Source organism: Temnothorax americanus, unplaced genomic scaffold, assembly GCF_048541705.1.
Source record: "Temnothorax americanus isolate GAGA-0224 unplaced genomic scaffold, ASM4854170v1 Scaffold40, whole genome shotgun sequence".
Classification (NCBI taxonomy): domain Eukaryota; kingdom Metazoa; phylum Arthropoda; class Insecta; order Hymenoptera; family Formicidae; genus Temnothorax; species Temnothorax americanus.
The window spans coordinates 241,757-256,118 of NW_027509548.1; the positions used below are offsets into that span (position 1 = coordinate 241,757).

At 38.3% G+C, this 14,362-nt stretch overlaps 1 protein-coding gene across 16 annotated transcripts in view; it reads right to left on the reverse strand.

Moving 5' to 3' along the window:
• Positions 1-14,362, reverse strand: part of LOC143902809 (protein muscleblind) — a 435,206-nt gene that overhangs the window by 28,436 nt on the left and 392,408 nt on the right. For 10 of the 16 annotated variants that reach the window (XR_013258480.1, XR_013258484.1, XR_013258482.1 and 7 more), the window contains one exon: positions 6,144-6,362. The exons of the other annotated variants lie outside the window; for them this stretch is intronic. Coding sequence is in view for 6 of the 10 variants with exons in the window: in XM_077415980.1 (XP_077272106.1) it covers positions 6,144-6,362 (219 nt within the window). In the remaining 4 variants the exon portion in view is untranslated. The remainder of the gene's footprint in view (positions 1-6,143; positions 6,363-14,362) is intronic. 16 annotated transcript variants of the gene reach the window in all.

Consider the following 14,362-nt stretch of genomic DNA (forward strand, 5'->3'; position numbering starts at 1 on the left):
AGCACGTTAGATAGGACCAATAGACGTAGCTGGCGTCAGCGTCAATCTGCGGGCTAATTGGCACTAATTCGTTATTTGATCGATATTAAGGAGACAGACAGACAGAGAAGTGATACATCTATATATGGCGGAGCACGTTATCTATGGTGACTAAAAGAAAAGCGCAAAATTTTAACAATATTGGAAAATCAGAATCGAACATAGAGCGTAGGAAAAAGCACGTAGATAAAGGGACGCATACGAAAGAGAACCGGTCCCACTTCATCGTCCATCGACATCGGGCTTTCGGCTGGCGTTTCTGACTGCTGCAACACCTGCAATAATCGAGGCACTCTCTCGAAGTTTATTAGTTTGGCGTCTCTGCCTCTCATAATCTATATTTGCGTGTGGAAATTCATGTACAAGATATATACATATATATACACACACATACACACATATGTGATATGACTCTTTGGCTTCTCGCTCCACTTTTCTCTCTCGTTTTGCGTCAGCGTCCGGCCACCATTCGCTCTTCCCTTTCGGCACTTCCCTTGCGAAACAGAGAGAGAGAGAGAAAGCGATCGAGAGAGAGAGAGAGAGAGAGAAAAAAAAATAAAATTACGTATATAGGTATATATATATAATATGGAAGTAGGAAAAGTTACAAAGAAATGCGTGCAAGAGACTATGAGTGAAGCAAAAGAGGAGGGTCGTCTCTTAGGACCCGTACTTCTCGTCTTTCTATCTTTACAATACCTGAAAAATTTACGAAAGAAATATTAATTTAGTCAATTAATTTACACCATCTCTCGCGAACGTCCAAGTGAACGGTGTTCTCTTGTTCAAATCTTCTTATTTAAGAACTCGCTGTTGTCGTCGGCATCTTCTTTAGGGAACAGGATAACGGTGTGTCGTGGTCATATTTCTGGTATATGTCTGTAAAATGTGTGTTTACATGTGTGTATGTGTGTGTGACGGTATGTGCATGCGCGTGTATATTTACATGTGCGACAAATGATCTTGTTCTGTACAGATCGAGAATGCGCGAGCTCGCGCACCTCGCACGTGTCGTATGCGGTTTCGGTGATAGATCTGCACTCTTACGTGCTTAGGAACTTCGTGTCGTACACTTGATAAACATTCAGGTATGGCATACCAAATCCGAAGAGTGCATCACGTCGCGACGATGCGATTCAGCGTGGCCCTCGTTGGTATCAGACAATATACATCAAGGCTAATTACAGACTTCATTATGCAACTCGTCATAAAGTATTATTAAAATATTTCATATTGAAAGAATTTTATAACTCGAGCGTACAAGCGATATTTGTATCAATTAAAATGACGGAAAATTTTTCTGTCGTATGAGTTCATTCTTTACTAAAATGTAACTTATTGCTGAATAACGATTGTTATTAAATTTTAGCAAATATAATATATGCAATATATAATACTACTGTCCTTCTTTAAATCCCTGGATTATTAATTTCATAGGTCTTTAAGAGTGGCATATGTAGAAATTGTATCGAATTAATTAAAAAATTAAAATTTGCGATTTAAATTTTCCCGCGAGACGTCGTACCTTCGACGGGCCATCTGAAAAAAGGAATAAAGCGGAAAGAACTAGTAAAACAAACATATTTCCCCCCCCCCGCATCGCGGTCGTGTTTCGTTTTCTAAGAGATCCACGTCGGTCCGTAACCCCCGAGGCAAATTCGGACGGAGGTGTATCTGTCGGTACGCGGTATGCACCCTTGGGAAATTGAAAACCACTTTTAGAGAATGAGACTTCCCTGCCAACAAGCTGGTCTGCCGCAATCATCCATGTGAGACTTTTCTCCTCCATTGTGTCCGGGTGTGGCTGCAGGTCTTCCGCGCGACGTCGCTGAAAGTCTTTCTCGCTCTTTCTCTCTCTTTTATTACTGCCTTCATTTTTCTCGAGTCGTTACTTTTCCGACTTTATTATCCCCCGGATAATGAATACGATCGTGTCCCGGAGACAAGTTCACGGATCCAAAACACGATGATTAAGTCTGCAGGAAACGGGGTATGTCCACCCCGCGCTGTTTACAAATACGTAATGACTGCGGGACGGCCGCCGTCCCAGTCGCACTTTGTACCAAACGCGTTCGCAAAAATAGTCCTGATCCAATCGATTATCCGTTCGTTAACCGGAACAAACTCGTTAGTTCAAACCCTCAACTTCCGACCCAATTTTTAGGACTGCGATTAATAATTTCTTTACTTGAAATAATAACAAGGATAATAAATGATAACGAAAGGGATAACATTTGATCGACCTACACGTGACTTTTCCAGTCAAGAGCGGTCGCAGGGCAATGACGGAGAAACAATCTCCTAATTTAGATCCTGCGATTGTTACACGATCCTCTCGTGCTTGACGCTAATGTTATCGCGATCGCACGCGACTGCGAGAATTAAGAGAGACAGATTTGACAACGGAAGTGGACAAAGACATTTTATCGCCTGGCCCACACACCTCCCAACAAACCCGTCGTATCTGTTCCTTCTATACTGTTTTTTTTTCGCTGTCTTCTATGTATAAACGTATATCTTTCGGGGACTCTTAGTGTAGCGTTTTTGTGTGGGGCAGCAAAAACAGCAGCGGGGTTGATAGCCGGGTTTCGTGCAGCACAGCTTGTCAGCAGGGTGGTGTACGTGTCATTCGTAAGAGATATCTTTTCTCAACTACTCTTATTTACAAAAACGTGACCACGTTCCATTTCCATTTCCACGATTTTCCTTCATTTCAATCCAATTAAATCGGAAAATGCCTCGATTGATAGAGATGTATAAATTATGTGTTCGTTCATATAATATTGTATAAATATTAATAAAGTCATTGAACATTATACAATAAGACCTCTCATAAATGGCATAATTTTATATGATAATTTTGTGTATTGTCTGATTAAATTGCCAAATTTATAATCTTGTAATGTATTAATGGTATACGTTTACATGTTAACATTGGCATATCAAGCGAAATATATTAATTTACTAATAATGCAAAAAAGAAATCTTTAATGATATTTCTTTATTGGAGAGAAATGGAGCGTGCACATAGCTGCAAAAGTATTTGTAATTATTATGACCTAAGTACCGAACAGGTGATTGGTGTATTGCAACTAGTTCTTTGCACCTGGATAGCTGCGATAGGCTGCTAGAAAGAGAGAAATAGAACAGTGGTGTTTTGGTGATGTTAACAAGAATTTTGCCTTGTGTACTACTCACTACACACTACAGAAACGGCTGAACATCATACAGGAGATGTAAAATATGGACGAACACAAAAGCGACAAACATGGGACGAGACTTATACGATCGTTGGAAGAAAATCAAATGATAATAAGATGAAAGTAATTGCACTGTAAGAAGATTGGGAATTAATCGGGAAAATTCAGAGGTAAGAGAAAATATGTCGAAATAAACATCTCTAATGGTAGTTATACAATAGGAGACGATGTCACGCTCCATCTTTTGTATATTTCTTTTTTATAAAAGTAAAATGTACAAATTGAATGGAAATGTACAAATGCGTTCGGAAATAATGCATTATTTTATGGATTATATATATAAATAAAGAAAATTATTGTTTAATATAATATCACATGTAGGATTATCATAGTACTGATGTGATGACTTTTAGTTAAATTTAATTAATAATCCACGTGTAATTTGCATGACAGATGTTATTAAATGATAGAGGTTCATCGTACTCCTAGCATAACCATCATATAATTCTAGCACTGCGCAACAATTGGCCAATATTATTGTTCTGTCTGCCTTCGCGCGCGATGATATCGTGTGTACATATATAAATATCCGTGATATAGATCGGCATTACATAGAACTCGATACGTGTTCAATAGCGCGTGAAGCACGTAAAGGGCTATTGCTATCAAGGGAGAAGACCGATGGCGTACATACTCGACGTAGATTGGCGAAAAGCAGCGCAGCAACGAAAAGCTTCTTTTGACGCAAAATTAGGAAACTGAAAGGAAGGGTGATGATAAACATGAAAGAAAAAAAAGAGAGAGAGAGATTGTGAGACAGAGAGATAGAGTAAGAGGAAAGGAACTACAGTTTTAGGGGTAAAGGAGGAACGAAAGATAGGAAGAAAACAGGGGTTGAGGTGTAGGAGGAAGAAGGAACAATGTGCGGTCGAGGGGAACATGCGTGCACTTCGAGTCTTTTGTTCTCCGTGGGCGACATCCTCGGTCTGCACAAAAGACTTTCCGAGAGTATCGCGAGAAGCGTATCGATATTCTCCTTTATCCGTCCGATTTCTTAAAACTTTTGAATTTTCGTCCGTTCAGGCGTATTTCTTGATAAAAAAAAGTACAGTGGGACCGTGATATAATCATAATACTCAAGCGATATATCATAATATTCAAGGGAGATAGACAGAAAGTGGAAATCAACGATGTGAGAGTATAAATGGAGCCAAAGCAATCAAGAAATTATGTACGAATAAAAAAAAAAGAAAAAATGGAGCAATTTCTTCCCAAGCTTGTTAGGCGGAAGCGCAATGTATTCTCTTAATTTTTTGCATTTATAGTTTCCGATTATTTCTTAAAGTGCAGAATGCTTGTGGCTGCTATATTCTTCAACAACGTTCTCGTTTGACACATTAAATATAAATTTAACGTAATATAATATCCTATAAAATTTAATTAATCGCAAATAATAAAATAATAAGAATTATGCGATACGAAACATATTTAATGATTTATTTAAATTAATTCATCTTTTTCTCTCCGATAACTAATAATAATTTATCTTTAGGTACGATATACTGAATCAATGTGCAACGCTACATTTATATCACGTTCCGCACACACAGGACAATATTTAATTAATACATATTCTTTCAAATGAGATATAAATCCATTATATTACATTGAGTCACAAAGTACCCACACTTTAAGATAAAGATTTGATAAACCTAAATAACTCTTCTTAATGATAGAGATGCATTGCAACAACGGTGAAACCGCGATACACGTCTCCGTATCATTTTCTCTTCAGGATAAGCGACATCAACACCACTGTACTTTATTATCGCAGCCCAACAGTGAAAAGAATAGAGCATCGAGCGGTACTTTATCCTTTTTAACATCGACCAATTTTCAGCGGAGATAATTAAAAAAAAAATATGAAAAAAGAGACGACACATTTGCATGAAGCACACGCCACATGGAACGATCTGCGGGGTCGAGATGGAAAGAGGCAGAAAGGCAGAAAAAGAAGAAAGTAGAAAGGAAAAAAAGATTATTAGTGTTCTGGTTGACCCATTAACATGAAGAACTTTTATAAAATATTTAATGTCATAACAGAGCTATACCGAGTAAAAAAATTTATAAAAATGTTTTTTTTCATACATACCACGTTTTCATTTTTTCTACGTCAACATATAATGTAAATCTAAATAATATTTTCCTGTCAACATTTTCGTAAAATAAATTCTGTCACAAAAACTAGCAGGTTTTATAAAACCATTTATATTCATACTGATATTTTGTTTAATGGGACAATCGCTGACACAGAATATAGTGTCGGTGTTTTGACGCCAGGAACCATGCAACATCACGAAATATTTTCTTGGATAATGTTACATTAATATTTTGCTTTTATTTCTTACGTTATTATTCTATCTGTATAATAAAATAAAGTTCTGACGCAATTCACCGACCATTAAGATAGAGAAATGAAAATAGAACGGACAATTCGAATGTGTGATGAAGAAAAAATAAGAAGAAAACCTTCTGTATCGTTTAAAGACTCAGAGAGGATCTGATAGGTGAGATAGTGTGAACTTCGTTACCACGTAAAGAGGGAAATGCTGGACAAGGTACTCAAACAGTAGTCATTAGATTAGAAGAAATATTTGGAAAGGACAGAATAAAAGCGCACACAAAAATGGGAGAAATAAACAAGAATTGAGAATAACAAAAAAGAAATAGTCATGTAAGTTATGTATCAAGAAAAAGTGAGAAATAAAAGAAGAAAATGTGCGAAATAAAAAAGTAAAAAAGGGTAGAAAAAGAGAGAGAGAGAGAGAGAGAGAGAGAGAGAGAGAGAGAGAGAGAGAGAGAGAGAGAGAGAGAGAGAGAGAGAGAGAGAGAGAAATGCATTACCGCAATGCTAGCCCGAGATTGTGCGGCCTTAATGTGGGCTTGAAGGTGCAGAGGGGGGTGGAAATAGCGGCAGGGGTCCCGATTGCATCGGCCCTTGACAGCGTCCATGCAGACCGTCACAGAGCCGTCCTCGTTCGCCTGCACCGTCTCGAGGGGGTGCGCAAACCGGCACTCCGTCTCGCCGCGTTTGCACGCCCCGCGTTGAAACTCGCGACATACCTACAGCAAGAGCGAACACGCATGGCATGGCACTCTATCTATGTGGGCAAAGGGGGTTTGGGGGCTATAGGCTAGGGGCTGGCTGGCTTGGCAGGGTCCGGGGCACAAAAGTCAGAGAGAGAGAGACACAGAGAGACAGAGAGAAAGAGAGAGACAGTCGTAGTTGTTGAGGGAGCAGCTCAGGATAATGGGTGAGGCGATTGTTCAAACGGTCGCTGGTTCTCCTCCGATTACGATCGTATGTCACACTGTTCGATGGTTTCTTGGAGCTAGATGGATAAGACAGATGGATATATACAGAGGGAGGAAAAAAAGTGAAACGGATGTTGTTTCTTAGTGATGAAAGAACGATGACATTATATATGATATCATGATATCGTGATATCACAAATGAGAATGTCTCATTGATTTGTGTTAGACGTGCGTGCGGTGACGACGTCGAATTATATTTGACGAACTTCTTCGAGCAATCTTTGAAAGAACCTTATGTTTTTAATGTGTTCCTATATTAATAATAAAACTTTAATTTTCTATGCTCTTTTCATATTATTTATATGGATAAAAAAACAAGTTTTCGTTTAAATTGCTTCTCGAAATACAAACGAACGTATCCAAAAGTCAGATGCTCGCAGTATGGATTTAATAATTGGTAAAGTTATGTGTTCGTAAATAGGTGCATTAGATTATAATTCGAAAGCAAAACAATATATACATTGTAGAGCTATTGCCAGTGTTGTGACCGACGTAAACTTTTTTTTTTATAGATATGGCGTACGATGCACTTGACGGAAAAACTTCGCGAAGAGTCGTATGTGAAAGGAGTTCCGGACTGACTCGAACAGGAAGTACTTATAGCTGATATTGAATAGGAAGTAAAGATTTTTGTGAACAGCAGTACTAAGGAACATTGGCGCGTTACAAAATGGGATTTTTCTACTTTGGCGAGGACGAGCATTGGCCGTGGATACGCGTTGTGGAACATGCGAACACGCAAAAAGTCAATTAATGACTGCAATGGCTGGTAAAGTAAACAACTTCAAAGCGCCACTGCATCGTAATTTTACGGCGCCCTTAAAAGCCGCGTTTCTCTCCGTAAAAAAAATCCTCTTGTCGCGGATTAACTAGCGCGGAGCGTTAATTTATTAAACAAACAAGATCCTTTACGTCGCGGCGCATTCGTATTCATCGCATAAGCTTGTATTTAAATTAGTTAAGCAGTTTACTTTAAAAGCAATTGAAATAAAATTCTAAAATAATTGCTAAGATGGATAAATTGCACTTTACATATATATCGTTTATATTAATAGATTTTCTAAAAACTGATTTACGCCATGCACGTATAAAATAAATAATTTTTGAAGAAAGAATATATTTATGGCTGTTTCTCTGCGTAAGTTTAATTTTTGCTATAAACGTTGAAATTAATATTGTATATTCAAGGTAAAAGTATGAGAATCTTGATAACGTGTATCCACAGTTGACACCTGGCCGCATGAAAACTACTGACTAGGCTTTTTGTGTGTTTGGCAGCCACAGAGCTCGTGCCGAACCTGGCGATATACAGGCGGGACTACGTCGTTCTTTTTACACAAGATGGATGTATACAGTGAGGCAATAAGATATGCGTAAAGAGGAGAGAAAGAAGGTAGGGCGGGTAAAGAATCAAACATAGAAAAAGAGAAAGATAGAAAGAGAGAGAGAGAGAGAGAGAGAAAAAGTATTGAAATGAGAATGAGAGTAGAGTAACGTGTAGCTAGCAATTGGATCGAGTGATGCGAAAGAGCGTTCCGTTTGTGGACTTCGGGTCTGTTTCGGGGGAGGCGTTAAAAAGAGCCAACCTGACATTCCTTCCTAGTAGTTCTTCCTTTTTCTTTCTGGCCGTTGGTACGCTACCCTAAATGCTTCTTGACACTTACAATTAGCTTCGAGTTTCTATATTCGGTTTTCTATCGCGTCTTCATCGCGGTTCTTTCGCTGTGTGTACCTTTTACTTTTGTCTTAGTGGAAAAAATATCTTTAGCGAAAAATAATTTGTTTACGAACAGATACACGCGTACACGATATCCGACGTAACGTTCGTAAGAATCACCCCTATACGTGAACGCGCTTGTACTTTTTGTCGGGAATGGACGGAGGGCCCGCGACGCGGCCGGCCGACTCGTATTACCGGGCTAATTTTAGCGCGTCAGCGCGAGAGACTGGTGCTTACCAACGCCCAGAAAAGGGAGAAATTAGATCACTCTACTCTCTACTAATGGAGCTAAAATACCGTGTTCAAATCTGTCAAAGAGACGTAGCACGCCGTTATTCGGTGCACCCTCGCCCCGCCCAATAAGGTCGAAGGGACACGGGGTCTGTGGATGGCAGTCGGGGAGGACAAGGAGTAATAATAAATGCCTCCACGAGCATCCTCCGGTGTATTATCAATCGGGTTAATACACGCATGTGTTAAAGGAAATTCTGCACATGCATGACGTACCATTCCCTGTGCATTTTTGCCGCGCCTCCCATCGAGAGAAGTAGGAAGTCGAATAAGACCTCGAATAGTACTTGGCAGATTCTTCTTAAAAATTTAAGCCATTGTCAAGACCATTAGGAGAAAAAAAATCGATACAAATGTCAACAAATTTCGTCGCAAAATAAAATTGATAAAAAAATATTCATTAATGCAATCAACTATAATCGCATATTTCCAGATATCATTGCGGTGTCGGAACGAAAATCTACTTCTCTCAAAATATGAGACTCAGAGCATTCTAGAGTACCATGCACATTATAATTTTGAAATCTACACGTTGAAATGCTATTCATCAATGAGTACAGAGCCACTATTCACACATTAGTTGTTTCCTAATCAAATTCTTTTCTTTTTTTTCTTTGTTATCGGATAAATCTACCTCCATGTGCAGGCATTGCGCTCGTACATGGGACATTTGCGCTCAATGGCAGCGCAAGCGGGATAATAAGCGTAATAGCGCATCACGAGCGTCACTTCCGCGCGTGCCACGCGGAGTGCCGCTCGCTATGTTTGCTTTACTTTCGCGCCTGCCTTGCTCGAGCGTGTTAATTCGAGTGCACGCATTCGAGCGCTCGAGTGCGAACAGCGGGTTAATGTGCGCGCTTTCGGCATCAAGCTGGAAAGCTCGTTAGGAAACGCACACGTATACATAGACAGTAAACGGTTAACGAGAGAGAGAGAAAGAGAGACACGCACGCACGCACGCACGCACGCACACACACACACACTCACACTCACATACACACATACATACGCTCTGTATACACATACGCAAACGACACATGAGCCGTGTGCGGAGACATAAGACACAGATGGCTTTGTGTGGGCAGCTACAGAGAAAGAGAATGTATAAGTGCGTGTACGTGGGTGCGTATTGTACGTGTGTGCTTGTGTGTGGTATCGCGAATTGTTGCGAGACAGATAGTGTAGTTGACACCGCGACTAAAGTGAGAGACAGGTGCGACGAATGGTCCTTTTGAGCTTCTAATTAACAACGCGCGGTCGGCAAGTGGCGCGCAACGCGCGAGAGAATCAATTTCAAGTAACACTCGTAAATTTTCACCCGAGGAAAATTACATCGGCGACGAACGCGATATGCCCTTGCTCGAACGAGAGTGATATTTCAAGCGAATGAAATCTTGGTGTTGTGCGTCGAGAAAGATTATTATTGTTTAACGTATATTCTGTCACGCAGAACGACATATAGTATACTCGCAAACGTCCCCCCTTAATATAATAGCAAAATATTCCAGGATTTAATTAATTATTCCATCATTTAATGTTTATTAAAAAATAATAATCATAAATATTGGAAAAATTTCCTCCGCTTGTTTGCATTATCGTCCTATAAATTAAATCGTTCTAAATTCAATTTTTTAACTTGCTATACATATTACTGCTACTCTTCGTGATAATCCTATAATCAACTCTCGACAAAGAGACTGATCGATCGGCCATTGATTCGGCATTATCTCAAAGTGTCTTTCAAACAAACCATCGCGCAGAAATTATTCAATTTGTCGCTATAGAAATCACGTTCTTCGTATGTACACGTATGCGTAAACAATAATTGAAATATGCATATCTGCAATGTGCACCAGTTACTAATACGCATTCTATATAACCCGCGCCTCGTATATCCCACACTCATTCATAAATCCGTATTTTACGAAAATTTTATATCAGAAATTTTTCTAAAACGCGTGAAAGAAGCAGTGTGAAAAGCAGCATTAACAAAAACCTAGTAGCGACGATAGCGTCGCGTGCATCGTTCTTTACAAAATATTCGATATGAAGTATCGCCTTGTTAGCAGCCATAAGACGTGAAAAGAAACTTGCTATATTGCACAAGCATACATGTAACACTACAGCAGTTGCAGAAAAAAAATCATGAAAAGAAAGAAACTTAAAGTCGTGAGGAACTGTGTTGTGCTTCGATGTGTCTGTGTCTGTGTGTCTTGTGTGTGTTGGATGCATGTTCATTTAAAGTGTATGCGGGTGTTTGTATACGTGTCCACATATGATTGTTTGTTGTAGATAAATATATGTTATATATATATATATATATATATGCGAATAATGCGGCAATAAATATCAAAAATTCATGCGATCGCATAATGTAAAGCACCTCCTCCTAGCTGTAAAAATAAACACTTAAATCGCTGCTGATGTATACGATAATTAATAGAATTAGTAAATAAGTAATGTGTTTGCGAGATTGCGAAAGAACAGAAATCATAAGGTACTCTGGGCGCTGAAAAATGAGAGACACATGTATATATATATGTGGGTATATCGCAGCACACTTGTCAAATTCATATATATATATAGAAATGTATATATAGATATATACATATATATATATAGAGAGAGAGTCGCAACAAATTATATATTGCCGAGATACATAAGGCTGTACGAAAAGCTGTAAAGAGCGCATTAGCTTTGTGCAATTACTCCGGGCTGGCCGTGCACGCCGATTGCCGCGAGATACGAGAACACCGGTGACGACGCGAGGGCTTTCTCGCATTTATATGAAACAAGAGTCAAACCACCGAACGAAGTTAAGACCGCTAGAAACATGCGTTTCTTTTCTTCCGCGCGAACCGCGAACAAAGCCGGCGTTCGCGCGCCGACATCGGGGCATCGGCGTGACGGGATCGGCTAGCCAACGAAAATAAATGTATGCGTGTGTTACTACTTAACAACGGAAACCAAATCGTTGAGACGCAAGAGAAAACAAAATTCGCAGAGAATGGGAGGGCGAAAAAAGTCGCGCTGATTTTGGCGGTAAAAAAAAGGAAATAGAACAGAGGGACCACTTTAAGTTAAGTGCCGGCCTGTGAAAAAGAAACGATATGATATGTATACACAAAACACAGTATCAGCTGCTTTTCCGTTTGTCGGAGTATGAGTATGCTAGTGAGCATATGGAGCAAGAGTTCGTTAACATCGAATAAAAACAATTGAAATTAATGAACATCACTACTCTTCATTCACTAAAGTCATTCGCTACTACACATCGTGAATTATGTTACCGTATTGCTTTCTACACTTCCCTGATTGGTCAAGTTTTTCGCGGCGCAAAAACAGACGCGATTATCTTTCAAATATGATAAATAAATGTCATTAAAAAAAAAGTTGACGGCGGTAATGTAAAATCTCGAAAAAAAGAACTAATAAATAATAAAAAAAATTTGTTTTCAACGTTGCGATTGTTCACTAAAGCCCGTATCAAACTACGGATTGGGATTAAAATTAGATTAGAATTTGACCAATCAGAGCAAAGTTCATTAAACTTGAGATAAATTTTCTCTATTCTGATTGATTAAATTTCAATCCAATCTCAATTCCAATCCATAGTCTGATATGGACTTTATTAGAGCAACTTTGGCCAATCAAGGTTAAAAATATTAATGTACTAAACAGCGAAAATCCAAACGTGTTTATATAGATATTAATAACATTATATATAAACAAGCAGCAAGCAATTAATTCAAAGAGCATTAATAACATATCGTTCGGGGAAGATATAAGATCTAGCGATCTTTTTTTTTTCTCGCAGGTGCAAAAGTCAAGGATGTGAGGAGGCGTTGAGATGTCGAGAAAGGATGAATCTCGGAACGAAATAGGCGAACTTCAATGTCATCGTCGATGTGGACAGGAATTAGCAATGAACATAACGGAATATTCTCGCGAGAGGCGTTTTATACGCAGATTACTTGACTGATAGCCGATTATTAGCACAGTTCTGATCGAGTATCCTGTTTCTGAATACGCAAGAAACTATTTCTCATTTGCAAGCGAAGTGCACTACAAAAGAAAGTTTATATTTCTCAAACAAAAAAGGAAAAAAGAGTAATATACAGTTCTGGGCATATACTTCGCGCAAATTCGTTCAACCAAAAGAGCATAAAAAAAAATAATAATGAGTAAAGAAAAATACAAGACTAAGGTAAGACATACAAAGCACACAAACTTTTTTGGTCATTAAGTGAAACTTGTATAAGAATCAATAAACAATCTATGCATCGTTTCCAGTTTCAATTATATTTCTTTTATTTGAATTCATCATCAATAAATTTCACGTGACCCGAACTCAGTGCAAGTCATCGTAGTACATCACAAATAGGTATTGTTATGATTACTAATTATCATCGTTATTGTATGTTACCAAATATTATAATAAGTGTTACCGTAAGACCAATCGTAATTAGTTAATAAATCGATCGTATATTTCCGACTTCTATCTGCAATATTTAATTAAACGACATTACATTGTGTATATTCTTACTCTTTTTCGTAAACGTTTTCTTTACTTAATCGTAAATACGTGAAATCGATCATATATTATCTCGGGATAGGGGGGATAGAGAGGGTGCTATCGTTCTCACTATGGTGATGAAAGATGAAAGACGAGGAAGAAGGGGAGTAGATTGGTGTAAGGGTACGATGTATATAATTATAAAACTGATAAAAAAAGAATCTCGAGATTTTTCATATTGCTAATTCGCGCCGAAATAATACTTTGTATTTCGCCCAGGCTGGAAATTCTGATGCGAGCGCAAAATTAGTTTTCGCCTATCGTCTAGTTTAAGAACGATCGGTCGAGTTTGTGTAATATCGATCGCCTATAATCGATATATATTTAAAAAAAAAAAACACTAGATTGTATTGTATTGTATTATGTTATATAGTGTCTCTTTCAAATGCAATACAAAAGAATCGCGATCGAATCTGTTGCAGTGAATTCAAATGAGGGTAGTGAAGTTACACTTCCCTTCGATTTTATGCTCTACCGGTTTCTGCGCAATACAAAATACAATTAATTAATTAATTAATTTGTTAACCTACCTACTATGTACACATATATCACTATGTGCGTATGCATGGATGGACCGGCGCGTGTAAGCGTCATGTATCTGTATATAATTCTGCATACGTACATATATTTAGATTTCCGAACGCTACGAAGCGCTCTGCATTGCAAAAAGTCACATTTTGCTCACGTTACTCAAGTGCAAATGGCTCGCAAAGGATCTGCGAGATCTCCCGTTTTCGTTGACTCTCCCGATTAACATAATACTAACAGCCGTGATGATAATTATATTGGAATAATAATCACATACACAGACACGACATACAAATACGTAAATAATAAAATCAAACCAAATTTAATCGACACGGCTATACAGTAGGTATCCTCGATTTTCCTTTCATATGTTCTCTTCTCTAAATAATTGCGAATTCTTTAAATTTCAATGCGCCGTAATTGCCATCCTTCGTTTTGCCTTCGACTACCGGGTGTTAACAATAGAATGGCTAAATCTATTATGTTATTGAGCACGTTCTTAAGACATGTCACGATTATCTAAATTACATTCTTTTTTCGAATCATTTTTTATTATCAGTAGAATCCGATATATCATTTTAATACCATTTCGAAAAAGTGCTCTTTTTTTTATTGACATAAATTATGAAAAAG